Source organism: Vulpes vulpes, chromosome 1 (assembly GCF_048418805.1).
Source record: "Vulpes vulpes isolate BD-2025 chromosome 1, VulVul3, whole genome shotgun sequence".
NCBI lineage: Eukaryota > Metazoa > Chordata > Mammalia > Carnivora > Canidae > Vulpes > Vulpes vulpes.
The window spans coordinates 99133289-99153761 of NC_132780.1; the positions used below are offsets into that span (position 1 = coordinate 99133289).

Below are 20473 nucleotides of genomic sequence, written 5' to 3' on the forward strand. Positions count from 1 at the left end.
ACTCAGCCACAAAAGGGAATGTAATCTTGCCATTTGCAATGACATGGATGGAGCTAAACTATATTACACTGAGCAAAATAAGTCAGACTGAGAAAGACAAGTACCATATGATTTCACTCCTATGTGGAATTTAAGAAACAAAACAAATGAGTAAAGGAGGAAAAGAAAGAGAGTGGGAGAGGCAAACTAAGAAACAGACTCTTAACTATAGAGAACAAACTGATGATTACCACAGGGAGGGAGGGTGAGGGGATGGGTTAAATAGGTGATGAGGCTTAAGGAGGGCACTTGCTATAATGAGTCCTGGGTGTATGGAAGTTTTGAATCACTATATTGTACACCTGGAAATAATGTTACACTGTATGTTAACTAACTGGAATTTAAATAAAAAATATATTGAAAAAGGCAATCTATGTTAATATTTTCACGGTACATCTTGACTTTAGAAAGGCACTTAATAATACCTTTCATGATATTTTTGCAGATAAGAAGCTGTTGGGGAATTAGAAATGATGCATCGAATCACATATAGTATTAGTATAAGCCAGAGAAAAATCAACCAGTGTTGGTATTCAAAGATTAAAATAACATAGGACTGTATACTAAAAGTAACAAAATTATGTTTAACCAGGACAGATGTAATATATTGCAGCGAGTTTAGAAAACACCTTTACATCTATAAAGTGGAAGATCCTGTGTTCATAGCAGTACTTATGAAAATTACTGGAGATTTTAGTTGATTCTGAGCTTTCTACAACATAATCATGCTTTCATGAAAAATAGTGTCATGTCTAGATTGACTAAGAAAAATGACATTAGGCTAGATGACTCTGGGCCAGTCAAAGCAGATGGAAAAAGGGCTGTGTTAGGCTCTGATGTTTTGAGATGAAAATCCATAAATTGGGAATTTCCAAATTGTCATGGAAGGATGAGATTGGAAGACTGTAATACAAAGAGAATCATTGGAAGGAATACAAATACTTATCCTGCAAAGGAGATATAGGGAATGTCTACAGCTGGTTTCTGGAATGTATAGGTCTGTATGTACTAGAGGGATATGACTTACTTGGTGTTAGTCCAAAGACGATGGGTGAAAATCACATGGAGAGAGGTTTGATTTAATATAAAGACTTTTCAAACAGTAGAATTGTCCCAGGTGGAATGAACTGCTAATGAGTTAATAAGCTTGCCCTCACTGGAGGTGTTCAAGATTCCTGGACGATGACCCAGTTGAGCATGTAGAGGCCTGTGTTGCACAAAAAGTTAAGCCAGTGTCCTAACAATACTCCTTTAGTTTTAAAGGATTGGTATTTTGTCAAATAATTATTGAGGCTTACTATATGCAAAATTTTAAATGCTGTAGTATTTATTAAATAATATCTGTCTCTGAATAATTTACGCTCTTAGGGGATTTGGGACAGTAGACAAACATAAATGAGACCATTTTGGATCTTGATAGATCAGTTAAGCGTCTTCTCTAAGGAGGTATTTGAGCTGTGAGACCTAATGTTGAGAAGACAGCCAAGGGATACTATCTGGGGTGTAGGAGATGGGGTGCCAAGCCAATGAATGGAATTCCAGAAAGAATCCCTATAAGTTAATTAATTTCTGCATTTTTCTTATGGGAAATTGAGAATCAGAGGAGTTAAATGTCTTATCCAGAGCTTGTTAGTAGTAGTACTGGTTAAATAATGCCACATTTCCTGGCTGCTAGACCAGTGCTTTTCTCAGCATAAGATATATAAAATTTCCTAGAAAATATATATTACATAAAGCTGGGATAATCTATATGCTCTTTTGTATTCAGTATTTTATTAAATATCTGATGATTATGTTGGTATAGATATTTTAAAGCACTCAAAAGCATTGGGAAGTGGTTGTAGAAACAATTCCTCATGTGGCAACTTTGTGAAAGCGGAATTACCACTCATAATTTACCTCTGCTAAAGACAACCATCTTTCCAGTAAAGAGGGAGGTTGATGCAAAAGTCAGTTAGCTTAATGATTTATCTTGAATAGCTCCCTACTGCTCTTTGTTTGTTTTAGTGTTATTTATTACTTCCTCCTCTGTATGCTCTCTCTGGTATTAACGTACTGATGCTGAAAATAAATTCTTCCCCAAAGTTTTTAAGATATTATGTCGCTTTTGATGTAGTTGCAAACTTTTTCTTTTTTTAAATTGACTTTTAAATATGCCTTTTATTTTCCTCAAATTAACACATATAGACAGTTTAAGAAGTCAAGTCACTTCAAGGCTTATAAAGATAAACTGCTGACCCCTGCCTGCCCCACCACATCTCATTTCCAGTTTCCCACTCCCAATGGCAGTAATTTTCAGCTTCTTAGCTGTATGTTGCTTTTAAACTTTCTATTTCTAGGTAATTTGCTTATGTAGGTGTTTCTGCTTTTTCAATTTTAAATATTATATTGAATCTCTGCTATGACAGATATGAATTTAACTTTTTCTTAAACCCCAAGACTTTCCTCAATTTTCCCTCTCTCAATATAGTTAACCATAATTTTTGGTTAGTCAATATTCTGTGTTTACATTACCATAACTACGCATTTTCGTAGTTCAAATGTTACATATGCCAGAGTCACATAAGGTACTGTGGTCATACTTCCTTCCTCAGATAATTTTTTTCATTGTTTCTAGGCCTTTTCAGTGGATAGAGCTAGGAAATGTGTATTTTCACTTTAAGAAAGTTTTTCATTGAAGTATCTGCATGTATATAGAAAATGCCCAAAATAAAAATGTTTAAGATAATGATTTTTCACACATCCATGTAACTACCACATTGACCAAGGACTATGTAACTTCTAAAATTTCTCTTGAAGACACTAATTATCGAAGTTTTTCAGTTGCCTCATTTTGTGCATGTGCATTACTAACTCATTCTAAAACTCTTCAATTGGGATCCCTGGGTGGCGCAGCGGTTTGGCACCTGCCTTTGGCCCAGGGCGCGATCCTGGAGACCCTGGATCAAATCCCATGTCGGGCTCCCAGTGCATGGAGCCTGCTTCTCCCTCTGCCTGTGTCTCTGCCTCTCTCTCTCTCTCACTGTGTGCCTATCATAAATTAAAAAAAAAAAAACAAACAATTGAACTGAAAATATCCTCTCTCTCTCTCTCTCTCTCTCTCTCTATATATATATATATATATATATATATATATTTAAATATTTTATTTATTTATTCATGAGAGACAGAGAGATGAGGCAGAGACACAGGCAGAGGGAGAAGCAGGCTCCATGCAGGAAGCCAGATGCGGGACTTGATCCCAGGACCCTGGGATCACGCCCTGGGCCAAAGGCAGGCGCCAAACTGCTGAGCCACCCAGGTATCCCTCTGTTGTGAACTTTGTCAGTAGTTTGTCTCTAGTGGGTAATTATATGTAGATGCTCAGAGTGCTCTGCCATATATATATATATAAACCTATTCTTTGTGTTTGGTACTACCAGGCCCCCTGGGAGCTTTCCCAATTTATCCCAGGTAGTAGAAGTATGGGCTTGATGTTTCTCTAGTGATTTCTGTAGCCCACATAATATACCTATGAGTCTGATTTTTTTTCTAGTGATTTTTATATAGCCCCAGTGGACACCTCCCTTCTTGCTGTAATCTTAGACAAACCAACAGGTTTTCCTGTGTCTGTATATGGACTATATTCTATTTTTTTCTAGTTCACTACTTCAGGTAGGAAGCCCAGTTTTAGTCTATGCACACATTCTAACCCACAACCTCTAAGATAAAGTATTTGCATGGAGTTTGCTTTAATTCCCACTTTCCATTTTGACTATGATTGTGTTCCCTTTTCAATTCTGGCATCTGGAAATTTCCTGTTCCTCAAATCTAACAGTGCAGTTTAAAATTTTGTCTTTTTTCCCTTAAGATTATATCAAATACTCTATATAAGAGGGGGGAATATCTTGTGGATCTGGACTGAAAGTCATGGGTGATTATCTTTACAAAGTTAACTAATTCAGAATCTTCCTTAAATCCTTAGCATATGTACATGTAAGGTGCACTTACATGTTACATAGAAGTGGCATTTTCTAGTAGCTACATGCTTGTAACTATGTGCATAACTATTTCTACCTTGGCTGCTTGATCTTCTAGCTTCATGAAGCAGAATATTAGGCAAAGTGAGACATCTAAGCTTATTAGAATTTGAAAGTTAGAAGAGACAGAGTTCATGAAGCCAGAAAGTATAACAGCTTAGACTATGTGAAATTGATGAGATCACCATCGTATGTAATCTTTTCTGTACCTTACATTTATTTTTCTTAGGTTGGAAGAGTTCTATCCAAATATGAACCATCTTTCAGCATATTTAGCTTACTGTATTGTACAGTTTTGAATTGTACTATATTAATAACCATCTTCAAGCTTAAACATGGCATTTGCAAAACGAAAGTTAGAAGACTATTATAAATATAGTAATCGACTTTGACAATTTGTTCTAGGAAATAGAAAAGTAAACCTTGTATGACTCAAACTTTCTCCACCCTGTTACAAACAGGGGATATTCTCAAAAATAGAAATATGAATAAAATTACCTCATGCTTTAAGAAATATGCCCTGGGATAGATACAGATATATAGATTTTTTTTTTTTTAGCAAGGCGTTTCTTTCTACAGTTACTATATTAGATACAATATTTTAATAAATGTAACCAGTTTTTATACAACATAAAATGGAATGTTCTTTTGCTTTTATGAATGAAGACAACTTGTAGACATTTTCTTAGTTCAAGGTGAAAGCAGCTGGTATTGGAAAATCCACCTCTTTGGCTACTTAAATATGGAAAACAAACTTTAAAAAAATTGGCAAATTGCACATATTCTTTCAAAGCTTAAATTATCTGATGTTTTTTGTAATGTAATCTTTCAGTGCTTCCCCCCCCCCGCGTTCTATTTATTGTTAATAAGTTGCTAAAATTAACTTGCTTAATGTAACAATAAGACCATTTTTGTTTAAATATTTAAGACCCTTGTATAATTCTGAATTCTAACTTATCTGATTAAGTGGTATATACATGAAATGACTTTTATGTTAAATGTAAAACTACATAACCATGGAGATATGTTGTAGGTGTGTCATAGCCAGCTTTCAAGTCCACCCTTAAAATGTTTTAAAAAGTCATTATGATTTTGATTGAAAATGGATTATTTATTAAGTTCTAACATTGTAAGAATTATAAAATAACTGGAGAAATAGCAAAATAAATAAATTTTTAAGCATCATATATATTGCTTAATTTTCAAAGTATTAGACCTACATATATATATATATATGTTACATTTAAATAATGCTGACTTAAAATTTTTAAACTATTAAATATATTTATATTGAGTTTTATAATTTCTGTCAATTATTGAAACATTAAAAATGTATTTTGATATTTTTACTGTAGTCCTTTTACAACAGTTATTTTCTTTTTTTTTTTTTTAAGATTTTATTTATTTATTCATGAGAGACACAGAGAGAGAGAGAGAGAGAGAGAGAGAGAGAGGCAGAGACATAGGAGAGGGAGAAGCAGGCTCCATGCAGAGAACCTGATGTGGGACTCGATTCCGGGTCTCCAGGATCAGGCCCTGGGCTGAAGGCAGCGCTAAACCTCTGAGCCACCCGGGCTGCCCCCAAAGTTATTTTCTAATTTTTTCCAGTTTAAAATATTTTTGGAAACAGCAGTGAAGAAATTAAGACCTTAGAGAAAATTATTTTAACTTAAAAATTACACATGTCTCAAATTTAAGCCTAAGTTTTTCACAGTTAAATGTAAAAGTATTCTCTAAAGCAAGCACAATATGACTAATTTATAGTCAGCCTACAAAAGAAAGAATTTTGTGTTTAGAAAATCTGACTTTTTCGTGTTTCCAAAATGAAAACTTATTTTTTAAAGGAATTAAAAGAAAAAGTTGATTTTTGGTACAGTGGATTATTTCTAAGAGCTCTAAACCCAAATCTTATTCAATATATTAGCAGTATAAATGAACAGATCAGCTACCTGTCCAAATCTGAGCAGACCAGTAACTTTAATTATCTATGTAGTTATTTTTAAATATCACACAATCCAGTCTTTGGATGTCTTGCATGGAAAAGTACAAAAAAAGAGTAGTTTATTTACCTTTGTCTTGTTCTTTTTGTTGCTTTCCACCTGCGGTGTTGAGGTCCTGCCCTTAAGAGAAAGACTGAGTATCGTCTATAACGTTTCAATCAAATCATTTAAAGCCTCTGTGTTATGGTTCACAGGCTAAATTCTGTATGGTTTTTCATATAGTTAATGTAATTGAAAGCCAAATAATGAAGTCAAGTAAGTTAGACATACAGTTGTCCTTTTGCTGTTAGTATCAAATGAGAGAACAAATTGCTTACTTCACACCTGGAGAATCCGGTTTTGCCTGTTAGCCTCCCATTCTTTAGATTAAAGGAAGATCATTTTCATTGGAGCTAGCTGGTAACAGGAAGTCCTTGTTAAACTGCTTACATAGAGTATTTGGCACAGTCTCTGTATTTCTGATTCTGTATTCTATATAAAATACATGAGTCACAAAAGGACGGTCTGTATTTAAACAGAAGTTACTTTGTTTTCTTTAGATATCAGAACTTGCTAAATATACAGAATTTGGAATAAATAAAAATGGAAATTTGTTCCATTTACTTTAAAATGATTGAATTCTATTTTATTGTAGGAAATCCCAAAGGCTTAACCCATTAAATCATTGAATTTCAGTACTACAACAACCAGAAAAGAGCTTGTCTTTAAACCTTCCACCCTTTTCTTTTTACCTACATCTGCTATTTTCACTTTAAAATAAGTTATTTACATAGTTTCAGTGTAGAAAAACTAAAGTTGTGCAGCAATCTGTGATACTATGTGTAATATCAGTATAACAATTCAAAATAAAATTTTAACCAGAGTGAAATATTTATAGAAAGTATTAGAAATGAAATTTCTCTCACACTACTAAATTTCCTTACCTTTCCTTTTTTGCTGCCTGAGTTGTGATTTGAGGGTAAGAGGAGGGACATTGCTATAATATCTAGCAAAATAACATTTGCATTTATTCTTTGACTTAGTAGTCCCAATTCCTGGAATATGTTCCCCAAATAATAAATAATTCCTTCACACACTTACTCTTCACGGCACTCCTTGTGAAAACAAATCACTTGGATACAGCCCAAAAGTCCTTCAGTGTAGGCCTGGCTGAATAAACAGAAACATCCATATGATGGCCATTTTGCTCATTAATAAAGAATATAATAATTAAAAAGATTTCTCTGAACTGTTCCAGGGTAATTTTATTAGGATTTACTACTTTTTAAAAAAAGCCTGGTGCTGCACAAGCTGTACTAGCTTTGGAGGAAGAAGTAGAGGGTAGAGATACACACAAATACCCCTCCCCACCACCAGTCAATAGCAGTGAATTTCTATAGTGCCAAATTGTGTACTTTAAGATACCTTTTCGGGATGCCAGGGTGGCTCAGTGGTTGAGCATCTGCCTTTGGCTCAGGGAGTGATTCCTGGGTCCTGGGATCGAGTCCTACATCGGGCTCCCTGCAGGGAGTCTGCTTCTCCCTCTGCCTGTGTCTCTGCCTCTCTCTCTCTCTCTCATGAATAAATAAATAAAATATTTTTTAAAAAGATACCTTTTCCCCCATATACATGTTTATATTTTCAAAAAGGAATAGTGGGAGGATAAACTAAAACCAATAAAAATAGTTACCTTAAGGAGAATGGAAAGAATAGAGGAAAAAGGACAGAGATGGAAAATATTGTCTGTCCCTTATTTTTATAGTTTTGAATTTGGAACCATATGAACATTTTAAAAATGAAATCTTAATAAAAACTATCTCTAAAAGGCAAAAGAAGTCTGAAACTAAACAACTTGGGTACATATCTAGATGGCGGGATAGCCACATAGAGAGAGATTATTCCAAGTAATATTAAAGCCAAATATTTTGACCCATGCATCTTTTTTTAAAAAAAGATTTTATTTATTTATTCATGAGAGACAGAGAGGCAGAGACACAGGCATAGAGAGAAGCAGGCTCCCTCTGCGGAGCCCGATATGGGACTCTCTACCTCAGAACCCCAGGATCAGGACCTGAGTCAAAGGCAGACACTCAACCACTGAGCCCCCCAGGTGCCCTGACCCATGCATCTTTTGTGGGCTAAATCTTAGAAAAATAACCACAAAGAGATCTTGACCTATATTTAGAATCCTTTTCAATAATAATATTGGTATTGTTATGTTGATTCTTTTTTTAAGTAATTCTTTTTTTTTAAACTTTATTTTTTTCAAGATTTTTATTTATTTATTCATAGAGACACACACAGAGAGAGAGAGAGAGAGAGGCAGAGACACAGGCAGAGGGAGAAGCAGGCTCCACGCAGGGAGCCCGACGTGGGACTCGATCCCAGGCCTCCAGGATCACACCCCAGGCTGCAGGCAGTGCTAAACCGCTGAGCCACAGGGGCTGCCCTGTTATGTTGATTCTTGTATATGTTGTAGGATAATGAAATAGTTAATGTCAGCATTATTAAGAACTGTAGTTTTCAAGCATAAGGAAAAAAAGATACAAATTAAGCTGAGTAAAAATGAAATAGTCTTTAAGATTTTGATTTTTCTTTCTTACAAAAGTACATTTGTCTTAGCTTTATCCACTGAGAGGGTCTAGAATCAATGGCAAGTTAATAGCAATAAATGCCCATAGTCCTCAGATTGTGATCTTTACAGTACCATTTCCTTCCTTACTGAAAGGAATCAGGGCTCCTTAGCAAAATTGATGATTTCAGGTATGGGACATTGTTTTTTAAGAGAAATCAAAGAAGATATCAAAGCCCACTGGAGTTGTACCAAAAGAACCCAGGAGCTAGTTCAAAGGGGACTCTCACTAGCCATTAATTAAATGGGTAGCTTTGAGCCTCAAAAAACAACAGTGACTACAATAAATTGAAACACATCAAATACATTTTTAAAATCCAGGGATCCCTGGGTGGCGCAGCGGTTTGGCGCCTGCCTTTGGCCCAGGGCGCGATCCTGGAGACCCGGGATCGAATCCCACATCGGGCTCCCCGTGCATGGAGCCTGCTTCTCCCTCTGCCTGTGTCTCTGCCTCTCTGTCTCTCTCTGTGTGACTATCATGAATAAATAAATAAAATCTTAAAAAAAAAAATACATTTTTAAAATCCATGAGTTCATAATGATATCCCCCCACAAACCAAAGAAAGCAACTTGATCATGTTCGGAAGTTGATAGGACACCAATTCATTCTTATGAAAACTAGGAAATGAAGGCAAAGGATCAAACATTTATGTTGACTTTCATCTGAATTGTATTTAAGTAAGAGTTACTGAGTAGTTGATGAAAGCTTACTTTTTTTTTTTCCCAGCAAAATCCAGCTAATAAATTCAGAGGGAAGATAGAATTAGAAGAATCATGATTTTATAATCTCTTATAAAATAATGAAGTTAAACAAAGGTCATTAAAGGCTATTAAAATCATTCAATGAAAGAAAGGTTCGTGAGGAACTTTATTTTGGATGAATCAAGCTGACTCCAGCCCAGTCCACTGATCCGTTTTTAAATCACTAAATGTTGTGTAACTAGATATTCTATGCCTTTTCAGTATCAGCACCATCTGTGAAATATGCTCATCAAGATTTCAGCTTGAATCTCATCCAGCCTGTACATCTAACTGCAGATGTCACATCTACAGATGTGCATCTAACTACAGATATAGGAAATTTTTGGTATGCATGTTAAATTGACTTCATAAGGGAGGGAGTTGAATCCTAAACACAGAACATTCTATAGAAATAGGACTCGTTTTGTTTTCAAATAAATGTCATGGAAGGAAAAGAAGTAGCAGTGGTAGTTGTGTTGCAGGGGTGTAAGTGTTGGGACTGGGGAAAGTATTAAAAAGATTTAAATGAATACAGTGTATTGTGTATCTTGTTTGGATCTGAATTTGGACATAACCTTATAAAAAAGATGAATGTTAATTTTTTTAGGTGTGATAGTGGTATTATTTTTAATAAATAAGGTAATATTTTAAAATTTAGGGGTGAAATAACTTCACTTGTCAGGGAAAGTAAAGGGTATGTAGATGAGCAAGAATGGCATAATGTTGATAATTTTTAAAGGTAGGTGATAAGGTTTCATTAGATATATTGTTCTATATATTTATTAAATAATATATATTTGCCTCTAGAAACCCTGACCAAGACAGCGTTTCATTAAACTTTTGATCTCTGATGCCTGATAGCAAACATTGTTATTTTGTAGTAATTCCTATTTTTTCAATAGCTTATTTTGGTTTTTCATTCTATTTTTTCCCAATTTGTACCTGAGTATCATGGTTTCTATGCCCTTATGCCCAATGCTATGCCAGGTAAATTAAGTGACCCCCACTTCCCCAGTAAGTTGCACATTTATGTGGACACATTGACACACTGAAAATACAGATGAGCTCAAATATTACAGACTCAGTATGACTATCTGGGTGTTCAAAACATGATACAGTTTGCATTTTAAGAAGATAAGGACATAATTGATGTAAAGTTGGAACTGAGGACTGTAGAAACTAGCAGTCCACTTCTTTTCCTCTGTGGAGCATTTCTTGTTGGCCTGTTGACACTTCTGTTAAGCGGATTTTGCTTTTATAGGCCAGTTCTTTCAAACTTATTTTAGTAGTATTACATCAAGGAAAAGCGATAAAATACTTTTTTTTTTTTTAAGATTTATTTATTCATGAGAGACACAGAGAGAGAGAGGCAGAGACACAGGCAGAGGGAAAAGCAGGCTCGATGCCGGGAGCCTGATGTGGGACTCGACCCCGGGTCTCCAGGATCACGCCCTGGGCTGAAGGTGGCGCTAAACTGCTGGGCCACCTGGGCTGCTTGAAAGAGAGAGCACAAGTGGGGGTGGCGGGAGGGGCAGAGGGGGAGAGAGAGGCAAACTCCTTGCTAAGCAGGGAGCCTGATATGGGGCTCATGACCTGAGCTGGAGGCAGTCGTGTAGCCAACTGAGGCACCCAGGCGCCCCAATACTGTAGTACTCTTGAACTAGTAGGTTCTGTAATCAATAAGGCTTAAATCTTTGGAATAAGAAGAACATGACCAAAATATTTTTAAGTGGCTTTATGATTATGTATTTGCTATAAAACTATTTCATTTATGTCTCTTTAGGTTGGCAAATAAACAAGACAAGGAAGGGGCTTTAGGAGAAGCTGATGTGATTGAATGCCTATCTCTGGAAAAATTAGTCAATGAGCACAAGTGCCTATGTCAAATAGTAAGTTTTCGCTGTTTTTTTACCCTATGAGATATGTCAGCATAACTTAGTTTTTATAGAGGTAGCAGGCAATTAGGTGACAGACGGCTAACAAAATAATTTATTAGTGTTTTACAATAATTTTATTTAATACTATAACATTTGTTTTCTATTTAGTTGTTACTCCCCTAAACTTTCATGATTTCATAGACCTTAGCTTTGCTTTTTGTTTAAGATATTACTGATAGGACCTGTAAGTTATACAAATATGTCATGCTACAAATTTTGTAGAATAGTAAAGTATAGATAGAAAATTGAAGCATAGGAGAGGTTATAATGAGTTTTGAAAAATTGTTATCAGGAAAGTTATCCTGTAATCTTAAGAAAGGTGGGCAGAGGATTCAGTCATTCATTCTAGTTTCTGAAGATGGCAGCAAGGCCATTCATCTTAAAAGATGCATACTGCTATAAATTCCCTGGTATAAGGAGTTAAAACTTTTCCGCTGTTTTTAATAAGTAGGGTTATTTTTCTTCTGGCAGTACAATTTTGTCTTCTATTGAGTTTGTTTAAAATTATAATTGGCACTTTCGACTTCTCACAATGTGTCTCATAGCTTACAGATAGAATCCTTAAAATATTTCAACATATGTGTATTAATGTTAGTTTAATGATCATTTCAAAGGTGTGTTTTATAAGTTAAATGAGCAGATGCTTCATATCATTAACTTAATGAGTTAGTTTTGATTTGCCAGTAGTTATATTCAATGGTTTATGAACAGATTTTTGTGGAGAACTTTTAATTTTAATTTTAATCTTTAAGTCAAATAAATTGCTGTTTTTCAGGAACCTTGTTCAGCAGTCTTGGGCTATGGAAAGAAAATTGACAAGTCCATTAAAAAAGGCCTTTATTGGCTGCTACATATCATTGCAAGAGACTTTGATACCTTAAATGAACGCATCCAAAGGGATATAACAGAACAGCGTGCTCTTGAAGAACAAGAGAAACGAGAAAGGGCTGAACGAGTACGAAAATTACGAGAAGAGAGGCAAGTAGACCTATTTGTGCCACAGTGCATTTGCAAAGTCAAGAACACCACAGTTCTATGAAAGATCTTACAGTTTTTTCTATTCAGTTTCCTCTTGCTGTTTGAAGGAAGACATTAGGTAATTTTTTTTTTTTTTTGGTGGCTCTTTCTTTATATGAGTTTGGGTGATAGGGTTCTAATTTTCCTAGTGGTGTTATAATAGTTAAATTTATTCCTTAAATATTTATTATTTCCTGGAATTCAAAGATTTTTATCTCTCTTTTTTTTTTAATTTTAATTTTTATTTATTTATGATAGTCACAGAGAGAGAGGCAGAGACACAGGCAGAGGGAGAAGCAGGCTCCATGCACCGGGAGCCTGACGTGGGATTCGATCCCGAGTCTCCAGGATCGCGCCCTGGGCCAAAGGCAGGCGCCAAACCGCTGCGCCACCCAGGGATCCCGATTTTTATCTCTTCTTATGGGTACCATTAGTGTTGTGGTTCTCAATCATGGGGTAATTTTACTTCTCAGAGGATATTTGGCAATGTCTAGGAGATATTTTTACTTATCACATGGAGGTAGCTGGAGTGCTACTGGCATCTAATGGGTAGAGGTGATACACAGAACCTTCTCTTGTACAAAGAATTACTGGGCTCACTATCTTAGTAGATTGAGAACCATTTCTTTAGTCTAAGCAAAGATAGAAGGTAAGCTGTTAGTGGGTCTATCAACTGAAGCAAAATTTGATCTTCAACACTAGTTTTGTCAGAAAGTAGATTAAATTGTAGTATCTTAGTATCTTAAAATATATTTTTAAGATCATTTAAAAATATGTTGCTTGAAACCAAGCTTTTTTTTTTTTTAATGGACTAGAAGAGCTCTAAAGACTTTTTTTTTTTTTTTTTTTTTTTTTAAGATTTTATTTACTTATTCAGGAGAGACACAGAGAAAGAGACAGAGGGAAAAGCAGGGAGCCCGATGTGGGACTTGATCCCTGGACTCCAGGATCATGCCCTGGGCTGAAGGGAGGTGCTGAATTGCTGAGCCAGGCGTCCCAAAAGCAAACTTTTAAAATGGAATTTTAAAAAAGTTTTTAAAATGGAATTTAGCAAACTCTGAATTAAAAAAAAAATCATATAAATTCAACCACAGAATCATTTATAATAATCTTAATGTGCAAGAAAGTACACAGATTTGATTAGAAGTTCAGTTTAGTACTTAATACCATGATTCATCTTTTTCTGTCCACTGGATTGTTATGTGGTAGGGGAGGGGAGAAATGAAAAGATTTATATATGTTTAAAGGTTTATATATATATATGTCTGTATATGTGTGTGTGTGTGTGTGTGTATATATATATATATATATATATATATATATATATATTTTTTTTTTTTTTTTTTTTTTTTTTTAAAGAGAGGGAGAGAAATGTGGAGGGACAGAGGGAGAGAGGGAGAGAGAATCTTAAGCAAGCTCCAAACCCACTTCAGAGCCCATTGCAGGTCTGGATCTCATAACTGAGTCACCCAGGTGCCCCTAAATTCAATTTTTTTTTTTTAAAGAGAGGGAGAGTGTGAGCATACACATAAAGTGGGGGGGGGGGGGGGGGCAGAGAGGGAGAAAGAGAATCTTTTTTTTTTTTTTTTTTTAAGATTTTATTTATTCATGAGAGACACAGAGAGAAAGGCAGAGACACAGGCAGAGGGAGAAGCAGGCTCCATGCAGGGAGCCCAATGTGGGACTTGATCCTGGGTCTCCAGGATCACACCCTGGGCCAAAGGCAGACACTCAACCGCTGAGCCACCCAGGGATCTCCAAAAGAGAGAATCTTAAGCAGACTCTGTGTTCTGCATGGAGTCCAGTATGAGGTGGAGCTTCATCTCTGGACTGAGATCATGACCTGAGCTGAAATCAAGAGTCAGACATTTAACCAACTGAGCCACCCAGGTGCCCCTAAAATGAAAAGATTTTTAAGTGAATTTCTGTAAGATACAAGGTTGTCTTCTATCTTATCTAAGTAAAATTGGCCTCCCATGTGCTTTTAACATAGTCCTAGTCTGGTAGGCAAGAACCCACTAATCACCCTTGGTTATTCATTTGTGAGATGTATCCTTACACTGTCAAGGAAATCCTTTCATTACTGGTATCTTTTATTTAATTCAGAGATAAGACTTAAAAAATATTTCTAGAGATAACTCCCCATCCCCAAGTGCTCAATAATTTGAGCAGATCGTCTTCTATGTCTCTCTTGATACCAGTATGAGATTTTAGTAAACGTGAGACTGTTTTTTCTTATCCAAGTGTATCATATTTTCATGATATAAAGCTCAGTACAACCAGTCATTCATGAAAGTATACCTTTTATTTTCTGAAGAAAATAAAACCTTTTGCTTTCCTCCACTACGAAAACAAAAAAGAACCCAAAATTTGAGTTGGATTAAAGAAGTTTAAAGTTATCTTTTTTTTTTTTTTCAAGTTTTTACTTTTTCCATAAAGTTATTGTAGATCATGTTATGGCAGGCTTTTCTGTTACCTACTCCCCTTTCCTTCTTTCTCCTAGCTATGTTACTTGTGGTCTGAGGCCTTTCCTGTTGAGCAGAGAGACTCTGTAATTAAAAGTAAATTGGGAAAAATAAAAATAAAAAATAAATAAATAAAAGTAAATTGGCATTTAGAGAAGAATTATTTTTAAAAAACCTTTTTATTTAATTAAATCCAATTAAATAGGTTCAGATATTTTTTAAAAACAATGAAACATGCTACCTGAAAATAGTATGTCAGTACTAGGTTACCTGAAATTGCTTAGTAATAAATTAATAACATTAAGAGCAACCACTGTCTTCTAGGTATGTTCATTTACAGAGTGGTTTGTCTACACAGCCCTATGAGATAGATATTTTGATCCATATTTATGGGAAAGCTGAGGCTTAAAGATCCCGACGGAAGTCCAAGGTCATAGAGGTAATAAATTGCAAATCTCTACCTCTTGGCTTCGTACATTCAGAATGAAAGGATATATTTTCCCATAATAGAACATAATTAATAAATGTCATAGTAATGAGCATTCACGTTACCATATTTTCAGTGTGGCTGCAGATCTACAATACTTATTTTTTCTGTCTTGTACTACTTGTTTTAAAAAGTAACTTACTGTTCTTCATGCCTGGAGCAATGTTAACTATAAATCACAGTGATAGTGGTGCAGTAGTAACTAATGTGGAAATAATTAATCCTAGTGATATTGGGCAGCTTAGTTATAGAGTCTCTCTACCTTTATACAGCAAGGATTGTTATCCAGTTTATTTGTGATACACAGCTTGACACAACACTGAAGAAGGGTGTTAACAAGAGGACTTATTTATTTGTTAACATCAGTGAAGAGGATGGCATTTATTTGGGAGGTAGTTAAGAAATGGATGAATATAAACCTTTGGCACATAGAAAGTTAATTAACAGCACCACTGACTTTTTTTTTATTTATTCACGAGATTTTATTTATTTATTCACGAGAGACAGAGAGAGAGAGAGAGGCAGAGACACAGGCAGAGGGAGAAGCAGGCTCCAAGTAGGGAGCCCAATGTGGGACTCGATCCTGGGACTCCAGGATCATGCCCTGAGTCGAGGGCATACATTTAACCGCTGAGCCACCCTGGTGTTCCGCACCACTGACATTAAGTAGTCATAGGGGATGTTATTTTTGTCAGCATTTCTTTTTTTTTTTTTTTTAATTTAAGTGATCAACTATGGAATATGACACAGCCATAAGACATAATGAGATCTTGCATTTGCAACAACAGGAATGGATCTAGAGAGTATTATGCTAAGTGAAGTTAGTCAGAGAAAGACAAATACCACATGCTTTCACTTAATATGTATAATTAAAAAAAGGAAGGAAGGAAGGAAGGAGAGAAGGAAGGAAGGAAAGAAGGAAGGAAGGAAGGAAGGAAGGAAGGAAGGAAGGAAGGAAGGAAGGAAAAGAAAAGAAAAGAAAAGAAAGAATGAAAGAAAGAAAGAAAGAAGAAAAGAAAAGAAAAGAAAAAAGAAAAAGACCCATACACATGAAGAACAAACTATTGGTTGCCAGGGGAAGGAAGAGTGGACAGGCAACCTGGGAGAAGAAAGGCAGGATGTGTAGGCTTCCCATTGTGGAATGAAGAAGTTATGAGGATGGAAAGGAGAGCGTAGAGATAGTGTGATAGTGTCGTATGGTGACAGTGGCTATACTTGTGGGCACAGCATACAGTATAGACTTGTTGCATCACTATGTTGTGTAACTGAAACTAATGTAATATTGTGTGTCAGCTATACTTCACATAAAAAGTCTAAGTGATTAATCTTCACATGGGACTGAGAGGCCTCTTACCTGCACTAGGATTTCTGAAAGTCAGTAATTCAAAGCCATGTCCAGATGTTTAACTTACTAGATTTAATAGCCTTAAACCTATCACAAGTGTTCTTAAACATGGTTCAGCATTTTCTCATAAGGAATTCCAAATTTTTCCCTCAAACAATAGAGAACAAAGGGAGCGAGAGCAAGCGGAACTGAATGGAAGCAGCAGCCTGGCTGAGTTGGACCCCGAACCAATTACTGTTAATCCTTTCCAGCCAATAGCATCTGTCATTCTTGAGGTAGGGATGGTGGCACATGTAATTTTTATGACTTAAGTTATAAAGTTGGAAGCTAAGAAGGGAGATGGGGAGAAGTATTTCACCAGCGATTATTTCTAAAGGAAATTAAATGGGAGAGATGGATTAAAGGCCTGCTGCTTTTTCTTCATCTTTTGCTTTTTGATTTAATATAGAAAGGAAAGCTGACCTCTGAGTTAACTGAGAATGAAAATGAAGATTGAATATACCAACTGTCGTAGTTACTGTCCTGATTAATCTTTTTTTGTCATTTATTTCGTCTGATAGGAATATATTTACTCTCATTTACATTGTCTATCTCCCTGTGTTGTTGTTACTGTCACTTTACAGTAATATTTAGGTGCTTGTGATGCATTTTAGAGTATGTAAATGATTTCCTAATTATTTTCCCAGGATACTTCAGAATGTTTGAATCTATAGTAAGTTCTTCTGTATATGAATATAATTTATTTTAGTTTTCATTGCCAGCAGTTTTACCAAAATTAATTTGTAGACTTTACTCACGAAGAAGTTAAGGGGCTCTGTGTGTGTGTGTGTGTGTGTGTGTGTGTCTGTATAGTTGTATCTTCGCTTTCATTGTCTGCTGGTGTCCAGAGCTCGCATTGGCCTTCTTTTGATCACCCTGTGCAGCCGTGCCTCTTTGGAGGCAGAGCTTCCTAAATCTTCATTCACTTAGAGTTTGATGTGGCAGCTGGCTTGGTGGTCCCACCTGTATCTTCTCCATTCCTCTTCCCCTGTCACTGCCTCCTTCCACACAGGTGCTCATCTGGAAAGGTGGATGATTGTTTCTTCCTTGGGGCTGCTGCTGAGGAGGGAGGCAGCTCCACAGGTAAGAAGATGATTGGATAGTTTTGGTATTGCCTTATTTTACAAAATAATTGGTAATATGCGATAGTTTGACTTAAGTTGCTTAGACAACAGAAGGTTAATTGTATTTAATCTTTTTTTAACTCCACTACATTTACCTTAAGTATATGCTTTCCTGAGTACATTAAAGCTGTCTTAACAACTTGAGCTAATTTATCTCTATCCCATTAAATACTATGGTTGCCAAGTTTTGTTGTATGTGCTTTATAAAAACACTGATAGAGAAGAAGAAGGAAATCAAGTTTGACTTTTCACTTTGAAACATGAATTTATATTTGTGATAAACCTCATTTTATATGATACCATGGTAATTAACCATGGTAATTAATAAACTTAGAAGGTCTTAGCACTTCTACCAACATTGTATTTTTCGTGATATAAGGATGTGGACAGTAATGATGTATAGCATAGTATGCCTTAAAGTCAAAGTCCCTGAGCTGATTAGTGGCAGAAAGTACAGTTATTATGCTTTTAAACTATGTTCATTTTGAAAATATGATCAGTTAAGAAATGAAATAAATGAAAACAAATTACCTAAAATCTTTTTTACCAAGCAAATTTTAAATTTTCTTTTCTTTCTATAAAACTTCTCCTTTAAAATGTTTGTATTTTAGAGAGTCACCTTACAGCCCTTTGCTTTTATTACAGATTAAAAAAATGGTGAGGTATTGTTTCCAGAATAGACAGACTGGTCAATGGAACAGATAGTAACAAACCTAATTATGCATGAGCACTTTGTATAAGATAAAAGTGACATTTCAAATCTGAGAGAAAAGGGAGTTAGAGTAATGAAGAATCATTTGGAAAAAAGTAAAATTAATGAACAGTGTATATACCAAATTGAACTCTAGAAGACTTAAGTGTGTACAAAAAGAAGACTTGAAAGTACTAGCATGTAATATAGTTAAACATTTGTGTATACTTGGAGGAGAACTTTCAAAGCAGGACAATCAAGCCACATATGATGAAGCGATAAACAGATTAGTCTTATTATATCCAATTTTTAAACAGCTGTTCTATAAAGTTAAAGGCAAAGAACAAACCCTAATGAAAATTATTTGTGACATATAAGACAAAAAAAGAACCCTTAAAAATTCCTATGAAAATAATGGGAACTTAACAGAAAAAAAGATTTTTGCTTCCCATGGATAGTTTCCTTTAAAAAAAAAATGGCAATAAGGTTATTTAATAGTTCGTCTTCACTAGCAATAAAAAAAATTGAATTAAACTTTACACCAAGGTACAAATATGTATTTATTAGTTTGGTGGGCATGTAAAAGACTGACGATGATATACAGGCATAGAAGATGATATGGGGAAACATCACTCTCCTCACTCTTTGCCTGGAGTATGACTTGACTTTAGCCTTTCTGAAGGGATGTGTGTAGTTACCAGTAGTTCCACTGTTAGGAATTTATTCTAAAAAGCTAATTCAATAATTGTATTTCTTAGAATGAAAAATTGAAAATAATTTCTCTCTTGATTAGGATTTGGTAAATTAAGTTATGCTATAACCATACAGAATGATAATATAATTGATGAAAGTAGTAATGGCTAACGCATGTAGCATTATATAACATGGAGCTAACACTTTAATGTGGGTCAGGTATTATTCTAAGCACTTCATATATTCACTGACAAGAGAAGGAATATATATTCATAAGTAAAAAGTTAATTCTTTTTTGTTTAAAAGACAAATATTTAAATATGTATATAAAGAGAAACATTCAATCAGATTTATGTATGTTTGTGGGTGGTGTATGTCTGTATGTGTGCAGGTAGGAAAAGAAAAACCCCTCTTATTGATTATGCACCAAACAAATCATTTCTTGATTATGGAATTACTGGTAATATATGTTTACTGGTAATATATGTTTTCTTTATCTTTGCTTTCAGAAAGTTTACTAATTAAATGCTTTAATGATATATTCAACAAATAATTTTTTAATAGAAATATCACAGTGCTCTGAAGTTACAGAATACTTTTGGATTGTTTGATTTCTTCCTTAAAACTATATTAGACAATTCTTATATTAAAAATGATATATTTCATTTTTGATAGAATGAAAGAAAACTTGAAAAAGAGAAAAGGAGACAGAATATGGAGAAAGACAGTGATGGCCGCCCCCTGAAACATAAAGTGGAGCATGAGCAAATAGAGACACAGAGCCAGATCAGTGATAGTAGCCAAAAAACCAATGAGCTTGGAGTAGTAGAAAATTACAAGGAGGCTTTAACACAGCAGTTGGAGAATGAAGATGAGACAGACCAGCGATCATCAGAATCAGGTGATAAATCTAATTATTTAAAAATATACATATATACACACACACACATATATATACACAAAACTTAACATGTTGTATATGTCTCACTTGTCATGATTATTTTTACAAAAAAGTATACTGTAATATTTTTTGTCGCCAAATGCAGTATTTATATGGTTCTCTCATGCTTTTTAGTTTCTCATTAGTGAATTTACTAACTCTTGTTTTTATTCATGATGCCTTAAAATGTAGTCCTTTGTAATTTAAATGAATTTCAGCAGAAAATTCTGTTTTCAATTTTATTTCATAAATTTGGAAAATAGCATAGACCTAGGAATCCTTGGAATGTATTGAACTTCTAAAGCTCTTTTGTGGGGTTTTGTAT

General features: G+C 35.0%; 1 protein-coding gene across 2 annotated transcripts in view; it reads left to right on the forward strand.

Moving 5' to 3' along the window:
- The window catches only part of ARL13B (ARF like GTPase 13B), a 63251-nt gene that overhangs the window by 29467 nt on the left and 13311 nt on the right, over window positions 1-20473 (forward strand). For both annotated transcript variants that reach the window (XM_025989896.2, XM_025989897.2), the window contains exons 4-7: window positions 11194-11299; window positions 12123-12325; window positions 16822-16936; window positions 19884-20109. In XM_025989896.2, coding sequence (XP_025845681.1) covers window positions 11194-11299; window positions 12123-12325; window positions 16822-16936; window positions 19884-20109 — 650 coding nt within the window. The remainder of the gene's footprint in view (window positions 1-11193; window positions 11300-12122; window positions 12326-16821; window positions 16937-19883; window positions 20110-20473) is intronic.